Source organism: Tachysurus vachellii, chromosome 1 (genome assembly GCF_030014155.1).
Source record: "Tachysurus vachellii isolate PV-2020 chromosome 1, HZAU_Pvac_v1, whole genome shotgun sequence".
NCBI classification, from domain to species: Eukaryota; Metazoa; Chordata; class Actinopteri; order Siluriformes; family Bagridae; genus Tachysurus; species Tachysurus vachellii.
In genome coordinates, this window is record NC_083460.1 from 3,668,990 (window position 1) to 3,692,976 (window position 23,987).

Sequence of the window (23,987 nt, forward strand, 5' to 3'; positions counted from 1 at the left end):
TGTAATTGTACCTGCCGTGTTTGTGTCTTATTAAGAAGATTCATTTCCATTTATCCTGAAATCAATGGAATATCTTGATTGCCTGCGAACCTGCGACTCAGCTCTCCAGGTTAAAAGAGCCGACTCCCTAATCCTCGTCCTTTAATTAACACATACTCCGGTATAAACGTTTCAACACAGCAGTTAAACCGTATAGTAGGAATACCTGTGAAATTCCTACATGATGAAATAAAATCATTTCCCATGAACATAATTAACATGTCTAAAATATCCAAAAAAAAAAAATGCAAGGAGAAAAACTTTCAGCTGTTCTTCAGTAAAAAAAAAAATTGTACTTTAATGACAGCATTATTTTTTTATTCCAAAATCTCGACTGTTATCAAACAAAAAATTTATAGACATGGTTCAGTTAAAACATTTATTCAGACATAAGGCAATAAATTTTCTTCATCAAAGAACAAGGTTACACACACACACAAACACACACACTCACACACACAAACACACACACACTCACACACAAAAACAAGTGCACACTGTCTCATGCCGGTTCGCACGCACATGCAAATCTGATGCCAGGAGCATCGTCGTCCTCGAACAAAATGGTGTTCTTAAATGAGATGATAAAGAAACAGATGACACCTTTGAGCTGATTGTGGCACATCCCAGGTGGGGACCTTCAAATTAAAGCCAAAGCCAATAAAAAAAATCCCAGAATTGAATTTTGGATGTAAAATCCTACACAAACAGACTATGGCTTCGAAGTTAAAATGACAGAACAAGCCACAATTGTTGTCGATGCAGAATACTGTTTTACATCAATACATTTCACCGTGGATTGTATTCACAATAACGACTTGCACTGAAAACCAAAACAATACACAAGTCTATTAATGTATCCTTTAGTTTTGGTTGACAGCAAGTGAAATTTCTCAAATCATGTTGCTATTTCAGCAAATCTCGTTGTTATCAAATCGTGTTGGTACAGTATAACAGCACGGCGCAAAATTATTTTTTTCTTGTTACTTTACACTTTTGACCCATTTCCTGTTTAGAAAATGTCCATGAAACAACCGTGTTTGCGTTATCACTTACATAATAGCAGCTATAAACATATGCCGGTATGTCTTTTTCGTTAGTTATTAAAGAAAACAAACAAAGGAACAAAATAAAAAACCTCCCATTTTACAGAAAAAACAGAAATCACAAACTACTTTCGAGTCATGAAGACTTCACTGTGACAAAGTACTGACACTGGTGACTCATTCCGTTCCTGTTAAATAAACATCTCCTTAACGAAAAACTTTAAATCCTTTTTTTTTTTTTTTTTTTTTTTGTTAAATATCGATGCGGTTTTTAAATTCTATTTATTATTAGTATTAGGTTATGTGAAATGTCTGCCATATAAGTCTCCGTGTTTGAGTTGTTGCTATAGAAACGACAGAAGAGAGTCGCAGAAGCTGCGTTTATAGAAATTTGTTCAATTTCTTCTGAACAATCGGGACGAAGGATGGGACGTGGTATAACTAGTATCCTGTAACAGGAGGTTTTTCCTTCTTTTTGTAGTCTGTACGTTTTAAAACCAGGCTACTGTTAGATACGATATAAACGAAATGTACAATATAGTTCCAAACTGTACATGATGTACAAATCCATATCCGGTAACTACAAAGATTCTGCTACAAATATGAGCTACAAAATACTCTGTCATTTTTATTAAAGTGCCTTAAGAGAGGACTAGCCCTTAAAAACAAGCGTTAGAACGCCTGTGTACAATAAGACATATACCTGAGCTTCAAAATGTAGCATTTGGCGCTTAAGATTATTGCATATACAGATATGCACTGGTTTTATGCACCACTGAGGTCAGTGCACAATTTGCCTCGTTTCTATCCACATGTTCTTGTATGACATCGTGGCTGCTGTCAGTCCAGGGCAGAGAGTCCATGGGTTCTCTTTTGATGGTGTGAAGAAGACTGTGGTTCCTCACCTCGTAGCTCAGCTTGTAGTCGGGCTGCATAAAGCCCTTGGACTCAGAACTGTTCATGTACGTGTGGCAGTTTGTACCCTGGAGGCTCTGAGGGTCTGAATGGTCTTTATTAAGGACACATTTCAGTGGCCTACCCGCTCCTGCGTAGAGATATTTGTGGTGTCCGTTGATGCTGGAGATATTCGTGGTGCAAGGTTTGCTATAGTGCTCGTCGTAGTCTACCTCTGTTTTCACCTGGTGTGCGTCAGGGAAGGGTGCGCTGTAGCGCCAGGCACCGTTATGAGGCGCAGCGTATATACCGCATCCGTTCTCCGAATCAGAGTCATGCTCTGTCTTTATGGCGGTCTCGGGCAGCAGTGCGTTGCCATAACAATCATTATTGCCCATGTATCTGCTCTCTGACTTCCTGTACCCGCAGTACGCGTCCTTATCTCCGAGTCCATACTGCTTACACTGGGACATCGCAGCAGCGCATCCTGGGGAGAAGCGGAATTTTCCGGACTGGACGTGCTTCCCCAGTTTGCTGCCGAAGTAGCCGCTGTGTGAGGCGGAGTGACACCGAGAGTCCCAGGAACTTTGCGTAGGCTGCACTTTATGGACCGCCATAGAGGACACGCAGTAGTTCAGGGGCTCGTCCTGGGCGTAGAAACCATCGGCTTTATACTGGATGCCTTCTTTGGTGAGAGACGCCCAGGAGTCGCTGTGCCAGTTAAGTGCCATGTCACCTTCATCACAAGAGGTGCGAGAAATTTGGTGCTTTTTTTCACTGCAATATATAAAAAACTAAAGTTACCACAGAACCACACTGTGGTAAATAATTCCTAAATTTCACATATTAACTAAACATAATTAGACAACACGACTCAGTTAACTTTACAGATAACTGATGAATTTTAGCCAGTTTCTTATATTCTCATGTCTCATGGGAGAAAACGGTCAGATATGAAGGTTAAGGGACAAAGAAAGGCCGTGTTGATCGACAGGAGAGCGTATTACATGTATTGCAGCATTGTGTGATACGCTATAGTCAATTTTTTTTTAACAGTTGTATGGTCCTTGACAACTTCTCGAAACAAACAAAGGGCAAAAAAAGCAAAAACAAACAAACAAACAAAAAAAAAACAACAAAGTACCAGTTGTCACAAAATGTACATTTCCCCCCAAAAAAGCCAGAATCTAGGTGGGAAGAAAAAAAATATATCTTTCCTACTATCTAGCTATTTAAAAGCAGAGCTTCGTCACTTGGTGTTCTTGAGCAGTTCATCATCAGTGACCTCAAAGGTGGTCATCTACAAATAATTTTAAATCCAGCGATGTTTACAAACGAAGAGCCCTCGATACAGTCAAGACATCCAAGACATCCATTCTGTCCAAGTTCAGAGAGTTAATGCTCAGAGATATAAAGAAAAAGTCAAGACCTAAACAAAGTTAGAGGACGAACTCCTAAAGAAAATGTTTACTTTTGATATATTCTACTTTTAATGGCCTTTTTTACTGCACTTTTCCTGTTCAGCAGGACGAGTTAGTAGGAATGAGAGAATACTAACACCAATAATATCCATGAAAGCAAAAATTAGACAGGCACAAATTCTAGATCTACTCTATATCTGATTCACTACAGAAAAAACGCTTCGAAATAGTTGTGCGTGAAGAACGAACCTGATGTTGGAGCCTTTCTGTTTGCTCATCATGCCTTTCATCTTGAGCTCGGTGATGGAGGGCAGGACAAGTGGCACGGCCACGCAGAACAGAGCCAGCTGAGGCGGCATCAAAACTCCAGATTTACTCTTCCTCTTCTGGCCTTGGAGAAACTTCAGACTGCCCTGGAACTGCATCCTCTGCATCCAGACAGTGTGTGACAAACAAAACGGCAAGCGTAAAGATGATTCTGGTTAAGATCTGACTCAAACTGCATGGCATTTTTCTCCTAATGTCAAAACGTTTCGATCGTTTCCCTGCACGAAAGTTTTCTCTGACAGAAAGAGAGCGTGCGCTGCTAATTCTTAAGGAAAAGAAAATGTATTGACACGGAGGTGTATGTCAAAATCGTTATGATACACTGCGCGCGGTCGCCGTCGTGACTCACCAGGAAGCCGGACTTGTTGTCAAGCAGGCAGCGTACTCGAGCGATGAAGCAGCGAGTCAGGAATGGAGACAGTTCGGTAGGGACGCCGTCTAGCTCTTGAGCATTAAACAGACTTCTCACCATGTAATCTTCATCTATGCATACACAGTACATAAAACATGATAGCAATACTGCTCGTTCATAAGCATACGCTTTACGCTTTTAAGGTGCGGTCTAAACGTGGACCCACGTGAGTAAATAACATCACCTACTGTTTATTAGGATTATTAACTGATTAGATCACCGCAGATTTTACCCTGTTATAATTCCCAAAGAAAGCAAAATGTAAAAACTAAACACAGTTTGGCCGTCTGCCTGGGTGTAAAGGTGCTTTTCTGGTAATTACACACACACACCGGTTCCTGAGGGAGAGTGATGTTCCTGCTGAGGATTCATGGCCCAATGCAGCTGTCTTCTGAACTCCTGCCGCTCGTCCACATGGATATAATCGAAGACGTTCTGGTGCATCACGTCGGTCTGCCACAGACAGAAAGGTAAAACGCGCACGCACACACACACACACACACACACACACACACAGCTTGAGTCTGACCCCGTTTAACCTCCTGCGTCAGTGACCCCTTTGTGTTTGGCCACTGCAGTGTAATACACACTTGACCTGCTCCATGGTTGGGTGAGTGGTGCACAATGAGCCTGCCAATATGATCTCTTCTGGTTTACACTGCGAGTGTCAGTAACAGGAAACCAACAGAGCGAGTCCCAGACACACACACACACACATTTAGAAAGGAGATTTTCACTAAACAGGTGTCTCTCTGAACTCTTCTGGATCTCTGAACCAAACCAATAACCTGTTTTTAACATATTCAGGAAGTAAATAATTTATGTTGAGTCTATAGATTTTGTTTTAGCTTTTCTGCTGCATTTCACAGGAAAGGAATGAGCTAATTTCCCAAGACATGGCCACTGGGATTGCCAAATGTTTGTGTGTGTGTGTTTATATATATAAGTTAGTCCAAATGTTTTTTCCTTTTTGTTTTTGCAATTTGCACAAATCCACTAAAGAAGTTGTTTTCAAAGCTTTAAAAGAATTTCCTCTTTTAAACTAGACTCACGTTACAGGTAGATATTTGTTTCTATAGTCTTAATTCTTCTGGTTTGACCGTATGCTCACATGTAAAAAAAAAAAAAAAGTAGTCGTCGACCTATAGGTCATCTATCACTTTTAATATCAGCTTAATTTATGTAAACGCAAGCAAATTTAACACGCATGCTTGTGTAATGCTGATTAGCTCCTACGAGAGTTCGCTTATTTTTTTTTAGCCTCGTTAGTGTTTTAAAGGTTCCTTTATTTCCAGAGCGTCTGTCAGACAGCTTGAGTTCTCTCGTGCCTTTCTCTCTTCCTCCTTGCTGTGAGCTTCTGTGGGGGCAGGGCTTCTACAGCTCTCGTTTTGTTTAGGCATTGCGTGACAGCGGGACGGCGTGCATGATGACAGACAAAACCATGCAATGATGATGAGAAAAGGAGAAAGAGAAGAGAGAAAGAGAGAGAGAGAGAGAGAGAGAGAGAGAGAGAGAGAAAAACCTGTTCACATGCATAATTCCACCACATAAAGTTCCAGGAGTTATAGCTATACCCTCTGTTTAGAGAAAAAAAAAAAATCTCCCAGTAAAATATCCAACCTTCCCGTTATAACCCCGACTGAAACAGGCACCGCTCTGAACGCTTTGTCTCACGAAGCTGTGCTCGCACGCCTATCAACAACCAATCCCATCTAATTTTCCATCAGCTGCCAGACCCGGTGACTCTTTTGTTAAATTACTTTTGTTACAAGAGCTGTTTTAGTGCTTGCCTAAGAAACTTAACACTTACAGCCCTATAACAGACCTGTAAATTAACCTTGGGGTTAAAAAAAAAAAAAAAAAAAAAAGAAGCACGTCTTCTTTCGCATGCCAGCACTGGGCCATGACCCCTTTTTTTTTTTTTTTTTTTTTACAGACAACCACACTTGATTTTTGTTTTGATTCTTTGGAGAAAAGGGAGGCTTTAAGTGCAATGAAAGTTTCCTAGGATATAAACAGATGCTACGGCGTCTTAATTTAGTATTTTATTACATTATCGGCTTTAGACCGAGACGATCTGTTGCTTGTGACTGAATATAACCTTAAAACTAAGGTTATAGTTTAAACTAACATTTATTATCATAAATGAAGTCACCAAAATATCACTTTTTTTTTTTTGTCTTGACAGAAAAACGACTCACGGAAGAGTCAAACAAGAGTCGTGATTAAACTACAGATCGGTAGCAAGTTCGAGTCGTGGCTTAATCGTACATTTAACGCAGAGCTCGCGCCTCGTTCGTAGGGTCTGTGTTATCTATAAGGTTTATAAATCTAACTGAAATTATATTTGGCGTCGAAGATATTCACTTGTCGGATAAGCGGTAGAAAATGAGTGAGAGAGAGAGAGTGAGAGATATTCACTCGAATGAAGTTGACCGATCGTATAGTAGGCTCGAATATGTAAATGAAGAAATCCTGATTGTTTATGATGGAAAAAATAAAGAGCACATGTTTACCTGATGGAATCCCAGGTAGTCTACGATTGTAGAGGAAGCGTAGAAGATGACTCCGTCTGAGCTAACGATCAGCGCAAACCCTGTCAAGGACTGGAACGAAAGGTGATTGTTAATTAAATAAAGCCACATTAATGCTAAATTGAAGGCATAAACAAAATAAAATAATCTTAAAAATGTATGAATTAGTATCTAAGTGGATGCATACAGTGTTCGCGCGCTATTTGTAATAAGCCTGTAATAAGTCACTTGAACATGAGACAATAGCTTACATTTGCAGGAGAGCAATTTTAAGACATTGTGTCTGGGACTGAATTCGTTCCGTGTTCATGACAATGCAGCGCGCAGCCGTTTGTTCTTAAGCTAATTGTCGGCGAGTAAATTATTTTCCGCCGGGTCGTGGATCGAGCGCCCGGCCGTTGCGCGCTACTTCTGCATTTCCACATGCACCGCGACGGTTCAATCTGGATGAACACTGCAGACCACTAAAGCCAAAAGTTAGTTCTTGTTAGTGCTCTGTGAAATCCTGAAAATGCCCTTTTACATTTCTTGTGGTTTCAGGTTGCTAGGCAACTTGTAACGTTGAAATTGTTTACATAATGGCAGACCACAAATGTTGTGTTTCCGCTGCACATTCTGGCAATTCGGGGAGAGAGACTCACAGTCTTTTACTGCTGCTCTACATGGAACAGTCTGAGTATTTACTCGGTGAATGTGTAAGTGAGGTAGCTACATCAGACGTACGATTTCTAATAATAAACACGGACGAACAACCGCAAAGTTGTTCTTGAATTAACTTCCGTCTAGAGGTCTGTACAAATCCCACCCAGGCTACTATTACTGACTCTAGATCGATACAGAAGATTAGTGACAGGAGTCGGCTTCCTACTTGACTTGAGACCTAACACCATTTTACCGTGTGATTGTACAGGGATATTTTTAAGCCGTTCTGCAGCGACTGAGAAGAGACGGAGAACAGGGAAGGAAGGACATGTGGACGGAAGAGCGCGCTTAGCCTCGCTTGTCTTTTTATGTCACCGTCTGATTAAAACACCAGAAGTGCTTCCTCTCTGCTGGTTGGAAGTTAAAGATCGCTGTGTGTAATGAGTGTGTGTACGTAAGTGTGTTAAACAAAGGCACAATTTCTTTGACCTTTATGGCTTCAGGTGAAGAGGTGAATAATTACACTAGTTCTTAAATGTTTCCCTGTTTCTGTCAGACATTCGTGCCACGGTTATGGATATGTAGATTAAGCGCGAACACACACACAGACACACACACACACAGAGACACACACAGACAGACACACAGACACACACACACACAGACACAGACACACAGAAAGACACAGACACACACACACACCTCAAGAAGAAGATCACTTTCCAGAATGCTGTTGCCTAGACTTTGTTTCTTGGTCTCAGGGCTGCAGGATGCAGGACTTAGCTTTTTGCTTGATTTCTCCTGAATAGCTGAGAGAGAGAGAGAGAGAGAGAGAGAGAGAGAGAGAGAGAGAGAGAAATAAATGGGTTCAATGCATGCAGGCAAATCAAACCCATTTTTGAATGAATCATATGTGAGAGGTTTCTGATTATTTGTGAAACTCAGCCAGGGAATATCTTTGTGTTGCTATAAATGAACCTTTCCTCAGCTGTATACACAATCCTGTATACACACTCCTGTATACACACTCCTGTATACACACTCCTGTATACACACTCCTGTTTGAATATAAACTTCTCTGAAACAGCAGGCTCGCACATCATACACTCGTTACATGTACACCAACACAAACAGCTGACGCCGTCAGGATTGACTTGCGTTTGAAATTCGGAGTGTGGATAGAGGTGGCTTTTGCAGGGTGACCACCATCCACGCATGTTTGTTACAGAGCTCTCGACTCTGTAACAAACATGCGTGGCACATGTCAGCCCACACAGGAATCCAGCGGCAGAGTTCACGGCCTGCTTCCGTGCTGGTCCTCGCCTTTTCGCCACCATTCAGACCTCTCAGAGATTCTGATGGTTTTCTCAGAGCTTACCGCAACAGCTTTCCGTGACCGGTCGACTGAGACGGGAAAAATAACTCCGAATGTGCGTGCCTTTGTTGAATATGGTGAGTCAAGTGGCACATGTTTGCTTTGCGGATCAAAAACGGCTAAATTCCTAAAAACTGACTCCTTGAGTGGAGCTGCGTTAAACTGTGGGCTTTGCCTGGAATGTGCCTTTTAATTTAAAACATTTTTGTGGGCAATTCAAAGGTTAACTGCGAGGCTCGCAAGTTACCCCTACGCTTTATTTGCTTTGAAATTAATCGCAGGATGATTGTACGATTATTCCCGGGTTTTAGTGTCGGATTTTGACATGAGGTACGCAGGTTGTGCCAGCGAAATAATTTATCATGGAATTAATTTCGGCGTGACAGCCGAGAGTCGAGAGCTCTGTAACAAACATGCGTCTTATGATCGATCACACGTGCTTTTAATAATGTGTACATTTATTATTTTTATTATAAAAAAAAAAAAAATTGATATAACATTCACAGAGTTAAGACCACTGCTGCTTTTTTTCACAGGTTTATCCACAAATAGGACAATTTATTATTTTTTAATAATTGTATAATTATCATGATAAATGCATCCTGGTAACCCGAATTATGAAAATACGTCTGTCGTATTTAGCGTCTGAAACAAATATGCTTCTCTGACTTTGAAAGCCGGTGGAAATCTTTTAGAGGACGTCCCAGCCCTGAGCGTGTAATGTCCAACATGTGATTCAAATATTCACTTCCTTTTTCTTAATAACTGTCAAAACGTGCGTCATAATCCTTCTCACGCAGGTACCACCACATGCAATATATAATATGCAACACACACGCACACACAAACACACATTTGCACATATTGTTCTATATATATATATATATATATATATATATATATATATATATATATATATATATATATATATATATATATATATATACACACACACACACACACACACACACACACACACATACAAATGTGCACACATAAATGTTAAAAGATAGATAGATAGATAGATAGATAGATAGACAGACAGACAGAATGCTCAGAGCGTCTAATTATTACATCAAGCACTCTCACATCCTACTTCCCTCATTCGATAGTCACGCTACAGGGTACTGAAGGCTTCCTGTGCATTGTATAAACCTGAGAATAACAACACGTAAGGAATCTGTTTATTCAGCTTATTTATTATGCCTCGATATCGGTCACTATCACAAAAGCTTGACGAAAACGTTTCTGTCTACATATAAATTTGATAATGTGGTCGTATGTTTAAGGAGAGAGTACCGAGGTTTTTAGGGATGCTTTTGAGGTATGCGAGTGTTGGCTCTGGAATGTGTGTGCAGAGCTGGAGTGTGTGTGCAGAGCTGGAGTGTGTGTGCAGAGCTGGAGTGTGTGTGCAGAGCTGGAGTGTGTGTGCAGAGCTGGAGTGTTTGTCACCTGATTCATGTTAAATCTGACTGCTTAGCATCAGGACAAGAAAGAAAACACAGGAAAGAAGTAAGAGGATGTTATACATACAAAATGAGTGGCTGGGAATAATGTGTGTGTGTATATGTGTGTGTGTGTGTGTGTGTGTGCTGGGGAGGGGTGAGTGAGGGATTCCCAAATCCGTCTTCAAATAATCCCTGTTGCGTGCAGAGGCTCTGTGACTCAGCGTGCGAGTGTGCTGTTTTGCCTTCAACCCCCCCCCCCCCCCCTCCACCCCCCACACACAGCAGTGAGTGTGATTGTGTGTGTGTGTGTGTGTGTGTGTGTGTGTGTGTGTGTGTTTGTAAGCAGAAACCTTTCCTGAGCGCTCTACAAGGCCTGAACTTGAAAGCTTTCTCGGTAGCACAGCACTCAGCCTTAGATCCGTCAACGACCCCTCGCAATGAGACGAACACATTTGCGCGCTATTTTTCTCCCTCTCGCACGAAACACAATGAGAGTCGTGTTTTTTCCTTTTTTTGTTTTGTTTTTAATTCTCTGAAGACACATGCTTCTCCGCTGATTCACTCTGAAACCAGTGCCAAAACGTCCAGGTGGTCTCCGTAAGGCAGGTGTATAAGCCGCTTTCACAAAACCGTTGTTCGCCGGTGGACGAAAAAAATTCCTCGCTGCATTTCACCGCTCGCTTGTTTTGATAAGGCAATGGAAATAAAAAGCAGGCCCACTCCTGACTGTGATGTACAGTTTATGAGCAGATGTGCATTTATGCCCCGGTTTTGTAGAGAGGAACTGAATGACTCTGTTGCCGATCGCCGTGCTCGCACCCGAACCTCAGATTTGAACGCTTTCTTTGACGAACACTATTTCTAAATACCTGCTTTGTTTCTAAATAGCTTGCCGACGTCAGAATCATGAAGTACCTGTATGTATGAGATTAGCTAGCATAGAACATAGAACAACATAGAACGTTTTTTAACACTGAAAAGACAAAAGTCTAATTTTTAAACTCCATTATTACCAGAATAAAAGCCCCATTACAGGATCTGCTACGTCATAGATTAGAGCATCTGTCATTTAATTGTCATAGTCATGAACAATGAAATGATTTGAGCCCTATTGACTAGACATACTGTAACCAGATGACAGCATAATTATGATCTATATCCCTCTCTGTTTCAACACAATCGCACGCATTCCTGGCCTGCTCTTAATCACGCAGACTTTCCCTGGCCGGTGTGGGAGCTACAACCCCAGTAATGCTGCTGATCCACTCACACATGGCTGAGTAGAGCGCGCTTTAAGCCCGGCCGACCGATCGGATTAACGCGCAGGTAGCTACGTATTTCACTTTACAACACACAATGGGATTATAATAGGCTGGAATGTGATGTGTGTATTTTTGTGCACTGACAGAGCAGGAGTGTGTGAGAGAGATACAGTATGCAGTAGGTGGAGGCGTGGAAGGAGGAGTAGGAATCTGCAGGCTCATTTTTGCACGGCTGGTCTCATGTGCCCTGACGGACAGATCATTTTCATAAGCGGCTCTCTGAGGTCAGGGCCCAGTCTGCTACAGTCACGCAAGCCCTGCTTTTTTTCCACTCCTATTGCACGCGCAGTCTCTTAAAGGGCCAGCGCGCCGTTTTTAGCGCCAGACGACCACACTGCAAAGGCGAGCTTGGCGTTCTTGCTCTCTGAAGGTAGAAGTGAGGTGAATTCCTGCTTTGTTTTTGGTTAAAGGAGGAAGTGGGGGGAAAAAAGAACCCTGCTGAATAAGTTTTAAAGGAGAGAAGGATAGTGATGAAGAAACCAAGCTGAGTCGGAGGGGAAGCCCTCTGTTTGGAGTCTGTGATGTGATTAATAAAAGAATGACTTATTCCGAATTAGATTTGCGGGCACATACGAACAGATGTATGTTTGCACACCAAAGACACATAGAGGACAAATAAATGTGTGGCCTCACCAGCATCAAACGCAGACCAACCAAACAGTGGTTTGTCTTCCAAAGAAAGCTTGTCTTTCAAAGGCAAACCACTTCTAAGGCTAACCAAGCCCACAAAGTGTTGATCACCGTCTCTGAGGACTTTACACACTTTAACATGTCCGTTTCTTCTAGTATTGGACGTTAATTCCAATTATTAATCTTTTTGCTCAGAGTCCAAATGGAATGTATCCTTAAACTCAATAAAAGAAACGCAAACTAAACCACTCTAGAATAGTTGAAAACGTTCATTTAACGCTGTTTTAATATGATCTTTCTGTTCTAGTCCAATTTTTTTTACACGGTATAAATATAAACATATTCCCAGCATGGCTCAATTCTTGTCTACAATACGTCACTTCCTGTCATTCCTCGTAACGGGAATCTACGATGTCAGACAAGACCTATAGGAAAAATACTGCTTGTGCTACGACTATGAAAACGATTCTGCTTACAGCAAATGCAGTGTTTGGTTGTATGTGTACTCTTATAAGCGATCATATGTATATGATTACTCCATGCGAACTCACTTTCCTCTGGAACACTCTCTCTCTCTCTCTCTCTCTCTCTCTCTCTCTCTCTCTCTCATTTTCTACCGCTTATCCGAACTTCTCGGGTCACGGGGAGCCTGTGCCTATCTCAGGCGTCATCGGGCATCAAGGCAGGAATGCACCCTGGACGGAGTGCCAACCCATCGCAGGGCACACACACACACACTCTCATTCACTCACACAATCACACACTACGGACAATTTTCCAGAGATGCCAATCAATCTACCATGCATGTCTTTGGACCGGGGGAGGAAACCGGAGTACCCGGAGGAAACCCCCGAGGCACGGAGAGAAACTCCACACACACAAGGCGGAGGCGGGAATCGAACCCCCAACCCTGGAGGTGTGAGGCAAACGTGCTAAACACTAAGCCACCGTGCCCCCCTTTCCTCTGGAACAGGTACGTTAAAAAATTGCATTTTTGTTTCGAACCAAAAAACCAAAAAAAAAATAATAATCCCCCGTCAGATCATTTCCAGTCCAAGTCAAGAGATAAAAACATGCCTTAAAATTAAATATGAAATGAAATCTAATTTTAAAAAAAAACAACGTGCACATGTGCTGTGTGACGACTGTGGAACGTGTTTGAAATATTGTATTACACACATATGAAAGTGAGTAAGTGGGGCTCGAGGCTCAACTGGCTGAAGAGGCGTAAATCATTGCCTTTAAAAATAGGAGTAGCACTTTCTGTAAACTTCCAGTCACGCGAAATTAAAATATTACCCGATATAGAGTTCATTTAAATGCAGATAATGAGAGGACGTGTGCACTAGTCACTAACAACTGGAAAATTTCATTCATTGAACTTTTGGGAGATATCCCAAAATGTCACAAAGCAATAATTTGATTGGCGATCCTTTGTGCAGCAAAGGGTTAATTTTTTCAAAGGGTTAACTAGATTTGTAAAGTTCGTCTTGACAAACTTTGAAGTTGGCTTTGACGAGGCAAGTATTCGCAAAGGCCGGTGCTTTTTGGAGGCGAGTGGACATAAGGGACAGTGTTACTTTTGGAGGCAAGTGGACAGAAAGATAGGGTGCTAAAACATTTGGAGGCAAGTGGAGACGAGCATGTGACGTCATCAGAATACACGTGAGGAAGTTCCCCACATTGTTCTGAGTGTTTTGATATGTCACATGTCCATGTTGTAAAAAGTTTTTTGATTTTGCATATTTTGTGGGCGGGGCTGCGGGACAACCGAAAGGCCAGTCGGTACACCAATTTAAAACTTTGTTCAGAGTATCACCCTAAAGGAGCTGGCTGAGTTTGGTGTAGATAGTTCGAAAGCTTGCCGAGTTATAAACCTCCAAAGTTTATAATGGGAGTCTATGGGAAAAAAGGCCATTTTGAGATCCGGTACCGGAAGTACCGGTACTCGGATCGCTTAGAAAAGTCATATCAACAAACTTCAGACCAGGATCTACAACATCTCCGAATTTGGTGCATGTGGCTCGAAAGCCCTAGGCCGCATTAAATTTTATACATTTTTGTCTAAGCTCAAATAGGAAAACAGAATGTTGGCTTCTACAAAGCGACATAATTAACCCTCACTTATTAGGAAATTTGTCAAGGAACGAATGAAGTGTCAAAATAGAAACATCGGGTGTAATCGCAGCCGTCGCTCGACACGGTGCGGCTCAGAGCCAGGATTCTTTATTTGGGTCATTTATTGCTAGTTTGCACGACACTGCATGCAGATGGGCTGTTTTCTGTTGCCAACACACATAAAACGATCAATTTGGTTTCCCCTGAATGCCGTTATTCTCAATTATATAACAATTATTCAAATTTGAACTATCTCACAAGGATCACGAGCAATTTTCACAAACAAGAACGGCAGGTGGAGGCATGCAATGTATAAAGGCACACGGATTTCTGACGAAGGAGTGTTTCTCAAAGGCGGCGCTCGAGCCCTGCTCTAAACCGTATGAGGTCGAACGCGCTTGTATCTCATCGACGTTCCGTCTTTCGTTTTTTTAGCTCTTAGCAGAGTCTGGTAGGAATGTAAAACATATACACAATGAAAAAGGGAAGAAGAAAAAAAAAAAAAAAAAAAAATGGAGAGAGTTTTGAGGGACAGGCAGGCTGTGATGGAATTTCCTCCGATCTGCACGCAATGCTCAGTAAGGATCTGCCAGAGAGAGTGGAACGGTTGCCAGGTACACACGTAACTGGGATTCCTTTGTGGGGCATTTATGACCCCGGGGATCAGCAGTCTAACATCTGTTCTCTTTGGTTATCTCTCAATGAACTCACACATAACTTCAGCAGGCTCGTTCTTGAGGCTTGGCTTTATCCCCCCCCAAGAAAAAGAAAAGAAAGAGAATGAGATTATTTGTTTTTTAACAAATAAAACAAATGAAAAAAAAAAAAGGGGAACATACAGTATTCCCATTTCGATATTACATCAAGGAAATCCAATTCCTTGCTGTAGTCATACAAGATATGACTAAGCTTGAATGAGATGAAGGTTTTCCGAGCGACACGATGTAATCCACCTCGTACTGTTTCACACGGTACATCGATTTTTATTCATTTCTGATGAACAAGATTTGACTGCAGGGCAAACGCTCTGTTTTACGTGTTATGGAAATTAAGCCACAAACACATTCTGCATTTCTTCCCATAATGCGGCTTCACGGACATATGAACTGTTCCGTTAAAAGTCTTTAAAACAAACGGTCATCACATGAGGACAAAAAAAAAAAAAAAAAAAAAAAAAGCAGATCAGCGTTAATCCGAAAGCATCCAGAAGCATGAACAGTGTTGGTGAACTATTCAGACCTTCCTCTTTTGCTGCACACATCACCCGGAGGCTGTGAGGCTTGCCAGATTGTAATGAGCAAAGCATTTCCCTGGAGGCATTCAGTGCTAGTCTCTTATCTTGGCAGAAGCCAGCTTTTTCATGTGGAGCTCAATTACTCCCTCATGTGCTGTAATGCACGGATTATGGTACGAGTCAAAAAACACCAAAGGCTCCTGAAAAGCCACTGACCAATGGCTCTGACCGAGTTAAAAATCTGGAGCTACTCATTCATGTGCTTTAACATGCACAAAAACATTATTTACTGATGTGGTAAATGATGCAGGAGTCCAGCTTGTGTTTTAGTCAAATCGGGGCAGCCGCAATAAAATGTTGTAACTGTTCGGCAGCGTGAATTTCGTCTGCGTAAGCCGGCCTTAGGGAAATATAACAATGGGTTATTATAGTTATAAGGCACAGGTATTGATCCACGTTAGCTTTCAATACAAACATGGGCAACAAGATGTGAAGGGCCAGTGACAAGACATATTTCTTCCATTCAGGCCAGTTTCCTGTTTCCTTTCCAATTTTGTACTTAGAGCAATGCTGATTTATTGTATTTTCTGAAGTTCCAGAGCTGCTGTGTGTCACCATGACAATCCTGTAATAGTGATTCACGGTTAGTACCGCATCCGGGCGTCATGTCAGGATTCATACGCATTATCTAATCCTCATCTCTACCTAACTTTAGGCATTAAAATTTTCGACTACACTGTGACGGACGGGAGCTGGCAGCCAATCAGTGAAGCGAGAGTCAGACAGAACTGAGAGTTAAGGGCCTTGCTAAGGGTCCCAGCAGTGGCAGCTTGGTGGACCTGGGATTTGAACTCATGACCGTCAGAATGGTTGAACAACACCTTAATCCCAAGGCTGCCAGTTTAGTTGCACCACAGAACGAGTGCCGTGGGCCAGCGTCAGGTTGTCGCGGCCAGTCACAATAAGAGCTATTTAGACATACTGTACAATTTTATGCGCATTATGCAGGCTGGGGTGCATTACGAGATGTTCTTACGTAAATACAATGGAAATACCCAAATCCTGCAACGTGTAGCTGTAAGGGGAGATCCAGTAATCATGACCTCTCGTTACACATATTTGCATAAAACAAATGTGTCCAAGTTTACTTTTCTATGGAGTGAGAAACACACACGAAAATAAACAAAACTCAAAAACAACACAACTCGTGCATTTGAATTGACGTCAGTCAACTCTGTGAAACCGGGAAGGTTTTTGCTCAAACAACAATACAGTGTCATGTACTAATATTAACACCTTCAAGTCCCAGGATTCATCAAACCCAGATATCATGATGATGATTATTATTGTTGTAGTATTTGTTGTTAATCTTTTAATTATTATTAAATATGCTTTAAGACGCATCGTGAGACACGTGGTGTGAAATGATCTGACGTAATCCGCTTAATCAGAAACAGTACAATGTCTAAGAGCATCATTTATTCGACCTTTGCTGTGCTGTCCTACGGCCTGACTGAGATACTGTACATATATAGTTAGAAAGAACAATTCAAACTCAATTTCAACACCAAGGATCTGGTTAAAATAACACTGCCATCATGAGCCAATCAAACATAATAGTTTCTGACCTGAAGTACTTCCAGAAATAAATCAGTCCAAACAAAAAGGGCTGTGTCAGAGTCAACATTAGCTCAACCAGCCCCATCAGAGCCATAATAATCAGAAGGCCGATGGCATGGTTATTTTTGTTCTATTATTAGTTTTTTTTCCCTATATAGATTCCAGGGCGTCTTCTGAACATATTGTAAAGACAAAAAAAAACACATGCGTGACACCGAGCCATAATTTCATCGACCGCGTGACAAAGCCAATGTATGATGCTGTAAAGGAACAAATTCAGACAATTGGCTTGAACAATTCCTCCGTGTGTTCTGAAATGCCGTTTCTTTACTTCCCTACTTATAACACTGGTCTGTTTACTCTTTGACACAGAAATGGAGAAATAATGTTTAAACAAGGCTTCATCTTACACTTTCATGATATGATTACAGAGATATTACAAAGCTTGGAAGGAACCGGTAGAGATCGCAGAGTCTACACAGCATGTACAGTCAGCCTGCTTAGTTTATCTGCCAACAAAGTTGATGAAATCAAACTTAAACCCATTTTATACAGAAGTGATATGTAAAATTCATCTAGTGGCCTGTAGGATATATATTATGGTTATTACCGTGAGCAAAGTGCAGTCTGCCGTCTTAGGGCCTTTTTACACCTGGTCACTTCATGTGTTTTCTCTGATCCGATAGCTATCTGATTTGTTAAAACCGTTCCATTTACATTAGGCCACATAAACGCGTCTCGGCGAATCGGATATCGATCCGATCTTTCTACTCCCGCCCAAAATGCAAATATATTTTACCTCATTTCCGGGGTAATTGAAATGGAACACGTTTTGGTGTATGCGGTTTTCAGAATGCAATAAAAAAGAAGACGAAAAAACTCCTTACGACGGTTATGCTACAAAATACAGCATTTACTGTTTGCTGCGTTTTCGCTGACGGCAGCAGCACATTTTAAGACCCAACGAGACACCTGGGTGAAAGATCACCTGCGAGTGACGTACTTCCCTTTGGGAGGAGTATAGCGCTGATGTATGTGGCTTGAACAACCACATTCATTTACTCCTGTCCGGTTTCATCTGAAATGCGTCCCAGACCACCTCCTGAAGGGGTTTGAACCATCGGATTTATATCCGTCTCGAAAACGTTTCGGAGGGCATTTAGACCTGGTCTTTTTACCATCGGATAGATATCGGATCACAGAAAACGCATGAAGTGACCAGGTGTAAAAAGCCCCTTACACATACATGAGCTCACATATGCCTGTGAGAGAGGATGTGGAAGGCGGTGACATCAGCTAGCAAGGTAAAACACGTCAGAACTGCGACCAATAATTGTTCTTACTTTGGAAGAAGCTCTTCACACGCAGATAGCTCACACTGAGACGCAGCACCGACAGCTTGTCCAGTTTGGAGATGACCTCTGGAGTGAAGGGCAGGAGGCATGCCAGTCGATCCAACTCGGCATTGAGTCGGTCCCGATGTCTCTTAGACGGGTTTGACTTCTGGTTCACTCCTGATGCTTTTCTGTTCAAACCAAACAGACAGGGCACGTCACAAACATGTTCAGCTACAGAAAAGAGGACGCTAAGGAGTTAAGTGAAAGTTTGAATTCTCCCAGCTGCTTCAGTTTTGTTCCACCCAAAAAAGAAAAAAAAAAGCTCGGGAATCATTGTGAAAAAGTATGACAAATGATTTGAATCCGATGTGTTCTCGTGTGATTTAAAAAAAAAATCGTTTCATCTTTGTACACGATTTATACTCAAACAAAAACACTCAGAGCTAAAAGATTTAGAATCTGAAAATGGTTTAATCTGCTTGGCTTAAGCTGCATATCTGTATAATAGCTGCTTAATAGCAGAATGTGTGTAAAACTCAAAAAATACAATACAGAGCAAGGACAAATCTTTACTGTCTTTAATCAGGGTCACGGTTGATTTGGAGCAATTCCCAGGAACACACCTTTAAGTTTTGTTTGCCTGTTTACGCCACTGCGACGGATTTGAAACAAAGCTATCAAGATTTTATTGAAGTGTAGACATTAGCTTTAATTCAAGGGGATTAACAGAAATATTGCATTAACGGTTTAGCAGTTAAATCAATTTACACAGCCATTGTTCATAGGCACACAAGTAAATAAAATAATTAGACAAATGACTGGTAAACAGTATTATAGCCAGGTGTGGCCTGTTTCCTCATAACTACAAACTATAGAGATAAAATGTCAGGTAGAAGAAGCAGGATGATTCAGTAAAATGCTGCAAAACAGATAGGACATTGTGTCATTGTACTGTGCATAATAATGACTGCATAATAAAATAATGCATCTAAGTATTAATAATAATTATGTTTGTTTGCCTAATTGCCTTTGAGCTTGTGAAAATAAAAGGACTGTAAATAAATGGCTTTCATTCCTAAATGGTTAATGCGGTATTTTTGTTGTGGTATACAGATTTTTGGATAGAAGACTATCCAAATATTGGATATGACTTTATATTTCTCGGGTCAGATCAGACACGTACCTTTCAAACAGTCATATCACAGTGTATACCATTTCTTACCCCAATTATCATGGCCTCAACATTGTCTCACTCATATTACAGCCATTAATTGTGAGGAGAAATGACATCGATTTGGTACCCAGTTTCGATATCAAGCCAATGGCAACAAAAAAGGGATAAAAAAAAACCATATCAGATCCTGTAACAACTGGCAAAGATTGGAAATGGATTTAGAAGAGAAATGTATGTTTGAAGCTTAATGTTTACATCTAACAAAAAAAATGCTTTTGTTAGGATCGCTTTGTATTAAATTTGTAAGTAAATTTTTTTTTTAAAGCAAAGTACATTTTCAAGAAAACAATATCAGACAGTTTTCAATATCAGCAGATTGTCAAGGTTTCAAAGGGGAGGAAGTGAGATCACATCATGTCTAACCAATAACTCAGAGATCTTAGTATTATTGTGTATCTATTATGACTCTCTTGGCATGGTGATGGTGATTTGGCCTACTTTTAGGAGCTATCTGTGTCATGTCAGTGAACATCACACATTTACTATATGAGGGAGAATATATACACTAATATATATATATATATATATACACACTATATCACTTATACAGCACTTGTATTGACCTGATACGTAATTAATACACAGTATATAATCATTACATCTCTATTAAAACTTAACAGCATGTTTGTTCTTTTGAAAGATGCGATTGGGAAGATGAGTCCCAAAAATCTCTAGATAAAATCTCTAACAGTAATTTGATTGTATTTGACGTGTATTTTTTTTTTACATTCTTAACGAGTATTAACATCTATAAATGTGTGTATGAAATATCAGTATCACCCTTTTTGCATTCAGGCATTGTCAGACAGACATATTCAGCAAGTTACCTCTGTTCTGTGTGACTGACTGCGCATTGCTTTTGTTATTTAGATGAGTGCAATAAAAGTTTAAATACTCAGCTGCTTTTGAATGGGCTTTCTCCTCTTCCTCCCAGCATACAGACAGTCTCCAGGTGGAATCATGATGTTTGGCCAGTCGCTATAAACACTATTAACACTATAAACTGAACAAAACATGAATGAAAGTTGGGTTTCAAGTCCTTATGTTTGACCAGCTAAAAACAGACTTAGCATTTCATCTTCAAAAATAGATATTTAGGTAAAAACATTAATATTTCATCTTGAAGAATAGATATTTAGGTAAAAACATTAGCATTTCTTCTTTAAGAATAGATATTTAGGTAAAAACATTAATATTTCATCTTGAAGAATAGATATTTAGGTAAAAACATTAGCATTTTATCTTTAAGAATAGATATTTAGTTATAAACATTAGCATTTCATCTTCAAGAATAGATGTATAGATATTTAGCTAAAAACATTAGCATTTCTTCTTTAAGAATAGATATTTAGGTAAAAACATTAATATTTCATCTTGAAGAATAGATATTTAGCTAAAAACATTAGCATTTCTTCTTTAAGAATAGATATTTAGGTAAAAACATTAATATTTCATCTTGAAGAATAGATATTTAGGTAAAAACATTAGCATTTTATCTTTAAGAATAGATATTTAGTTATAAACATTAGCATTTCATCTTCAAGAATAGATGTATAGATATTTAGCTAAAAACATTAGCATTTCTTCTTTAAGAATAGATATTTAGGTAAAAACATTAGCATTTCATCTTCAAAAATAGATATTTAGGTAAAAACATTAATATTTCATCTTGAAGAATAGATATTTAGGTAAAAACATTAGCATTTCTTCTTTAAGAATAGATATTTAGGTAAAAACATTAATATTTCATCTTGAAGAATAGATATTTAGCTAAAAACATTAGCATTTCTTCTTTAAGAATAGATATTTAGGTAAAAACATTAATATTTCATCTTGAAGAATAGATATTTAGCTAAAAACATTAGCATTTCTTCTTTAAGAATAGATATTTAGGTAAAAACATTAATATTTCATCTTGAAGAATAGATATTTAGGTAAAAACATTAGCATTTTATCTTTAAGAATAGATATTTAGTTATAAACATTAGCATTTCATCTTCAAGAATAGATGTATAGATATTTAGCTAAAAACATTAGCATTTCTTCTTTAAGAATAGATATTTAGGTAAAAACATTAGCATTTCATCTTCAAAAATAGATATTTAGGTAAAAACATTAATATTTCATCTTGAAGAATAGATATTTAGGTAAAAACATTAGCATTTTATCTTTAAGAATAGATATTTAGTTATAAACATTAGCATTTCATCTTCAAGAATAGATGTATAGATATTTAGCTAAAAACATTAGCATTTCTTCTTTAAGAATAGATATTTAGGTAAAAACATTAGCATTTCATCTTCAAAAATAGATATTTAGCTAAAAACATTAATATTTCATCTTCAAAAATAGATATTTAGGTAAAAACATTAGCATTTCATCTTTAAGAATAGATATTTAGCTAAAATAATGCATTAAACTATAAAGACAAAGCACATTTGACAATAACAGACGTTTTGTCATTAGTAATACACTCTAAAGTGTAAAACAACTTAAGATGTCACTGACAGACTGACCTTTTAAGTCGTAAACCAACCTTTTTAAACATCACTTAAACCTAAATAACGTACTGTACATTTAATTCACATGACAATGTATTATAAGAAGTGCACAAAATCAGTCCCCTTAGTGTTTATACCGTACTAACGCTAGTGACAAGAAACTTCAGGAAGTTATCATTAAGTTTAACTCAATATATTATCGTGTTTATTAAAGTGAAGATTGTTTATTATTATTTACTTACGAAGTCTCAGGTAAATCCAGGTCGTGTTTGAGAAGAGCAAGACTACAGCACATGTGAGATGTGTCTGTAAACAGAGAAAGTGCTGCACACAGATGTGTCTGAGGGCTTTTATAGACGCGGCTCAGGGTGGCGGTTACATCCTTGTGTTTCAGGCTCGAGCTTGGCACGCGACGCTCTCCGGATTCAAACGCACGCTCTCTCGCGCGCGCACCTTTTCTGACAGGATTAGCAATTTAGCACTGAGGTGTCGAGTTACCTCAGACGTTTTTATTACAATTTTACACGACGATTTCAGTTTATTTGGTATAATAGACGATACCCATTGGCTACCCAAAAGGTCAATAAGGAACAGGTGAGTATAGAGGAAACCTTTGATGAAAGAAAAATCATATTAAAAGTGTATTATAGGTTATTTTTTAATGTTTTTTTTTTATTTTATTTTTTGTTGCGTACGAAAACAATGGTTTAAACCATGAATTCAGGACAAAAAAGTATTATATCGATGAGAAAACCCAACATTGGTCCTAATACTTGTTTGTGTTTGGAGAGTTTTTAAAACCTTCACATTTATAAGACACGCCCCTTTGGGGGCGGAGCTTTGTTAGCATGAGAATGTATAATAGCATGAGGGTGTGTAAACAAATTAATTAATTAATTAATAAATTAATAAACAAACAATTCTGATGTCTAACCTGTGGATGTAAACGAAATATAATAATAATAATAATAATAATAATAATAATAATCTTACCTAATGTACCTTTAAATATACAAAATAAAAAAGTTTTTAGGGACTAACGTGTCTTAAAACCTTCACATTTTAAGACACGCCCCTTTGGGGCGCAGCTTTGTTAGCATGAGAATGTATAATAGCATGAGGGTGTAAATAAATAAATAAATAAATAAACAAATAAATAAACAAAAAATTAATTCTGATGTCTAACCAGTTGACGTAAACGAAATCTAATAATAATAATAATAATAATAATAATAATAATAATAATACCTAACGTACCTTTAAATATATAAAATAAAAACGTTTTTAGGGACTAAAATTAATTTTTTTTTTTAAACCAAGATCTCATCAGTCTCACCATTTTCATCAGTCATATTAATGAGAAATTAAACTTTGAGGTATTGGAGATATTTGTGCAAATGTTGGACCCCAAATCCCAGAACGCAGTGTAAATCTATGACACCCTGCATCAGTTTTTTTCAGGTTGAGATTATTTACCACTGTCAGCAGGCATCATGAGTGACGTACGAAACCCAAGTCAATTTTTTGATCCAAAAAAAATGTCCATTCTTCATAATCATAGAATTGAAGACCACAGTTGATAATTAACTTAAATACTAGTAGCCATTTAGATCATTTAATGTTGAATTTCCCTTCACACCTTCACTATAAACGTTTATTAACCTCTTGGCTATCTAACTTATACAAATAACTGGTAAAGCCTCAAATTCTTCAAGTTTAAACTGTTTACGTTAAAAAAGATAAGACAGAATCCTGATCACATGGGGCGGCCGAGGGAAGGCCTTTTCCCTCTCTTTAAATAAACTTAGCAGTCTCTCCTACATCAGTTTCCTTCTCAGGGACATTTAACATGT

General features: G+C 39.2%; 1 protein-coding gene across 1 annotated transcript; it reads right to left on the reverse strand.

Annotated features, from left to right (window-relative positions):
• Positions 1-404: 404 nt before the first annotated feature.
• On the reverse strand, positions 405-22,635 carry ahrrb (aryl-hydrocarbon receptor repressor b). The gene is made up of 9 exons (XM_060868330.1): positions 22,377-22,635; positions 20,534-20,636; positions 18,406-18,587; positions 8,018-8,124; positions 6,656-6,745; positions 4,472-4,592; positions 4,077-4,210; positions 3,650-3,828; positions 405-2,756 (listed from the first exon to the last, which is right to left on the reverse strand). The coding sequence occupies exons 2-9, from the start codon at positions 20,593-20,595 to the stop codon at positions 1,823-1,825; spliced, it is 1,809 nt and encodes a 602-aa protein (XP_060724313.1). The 5' UTR covers positions 20,596-20,636; positions 22,377-22,635; the 3' UTR covers positions 405-1,822.
• Between the last annotated feature and the right edge of the window lie 1,352 nt (positions 22,636-23,987).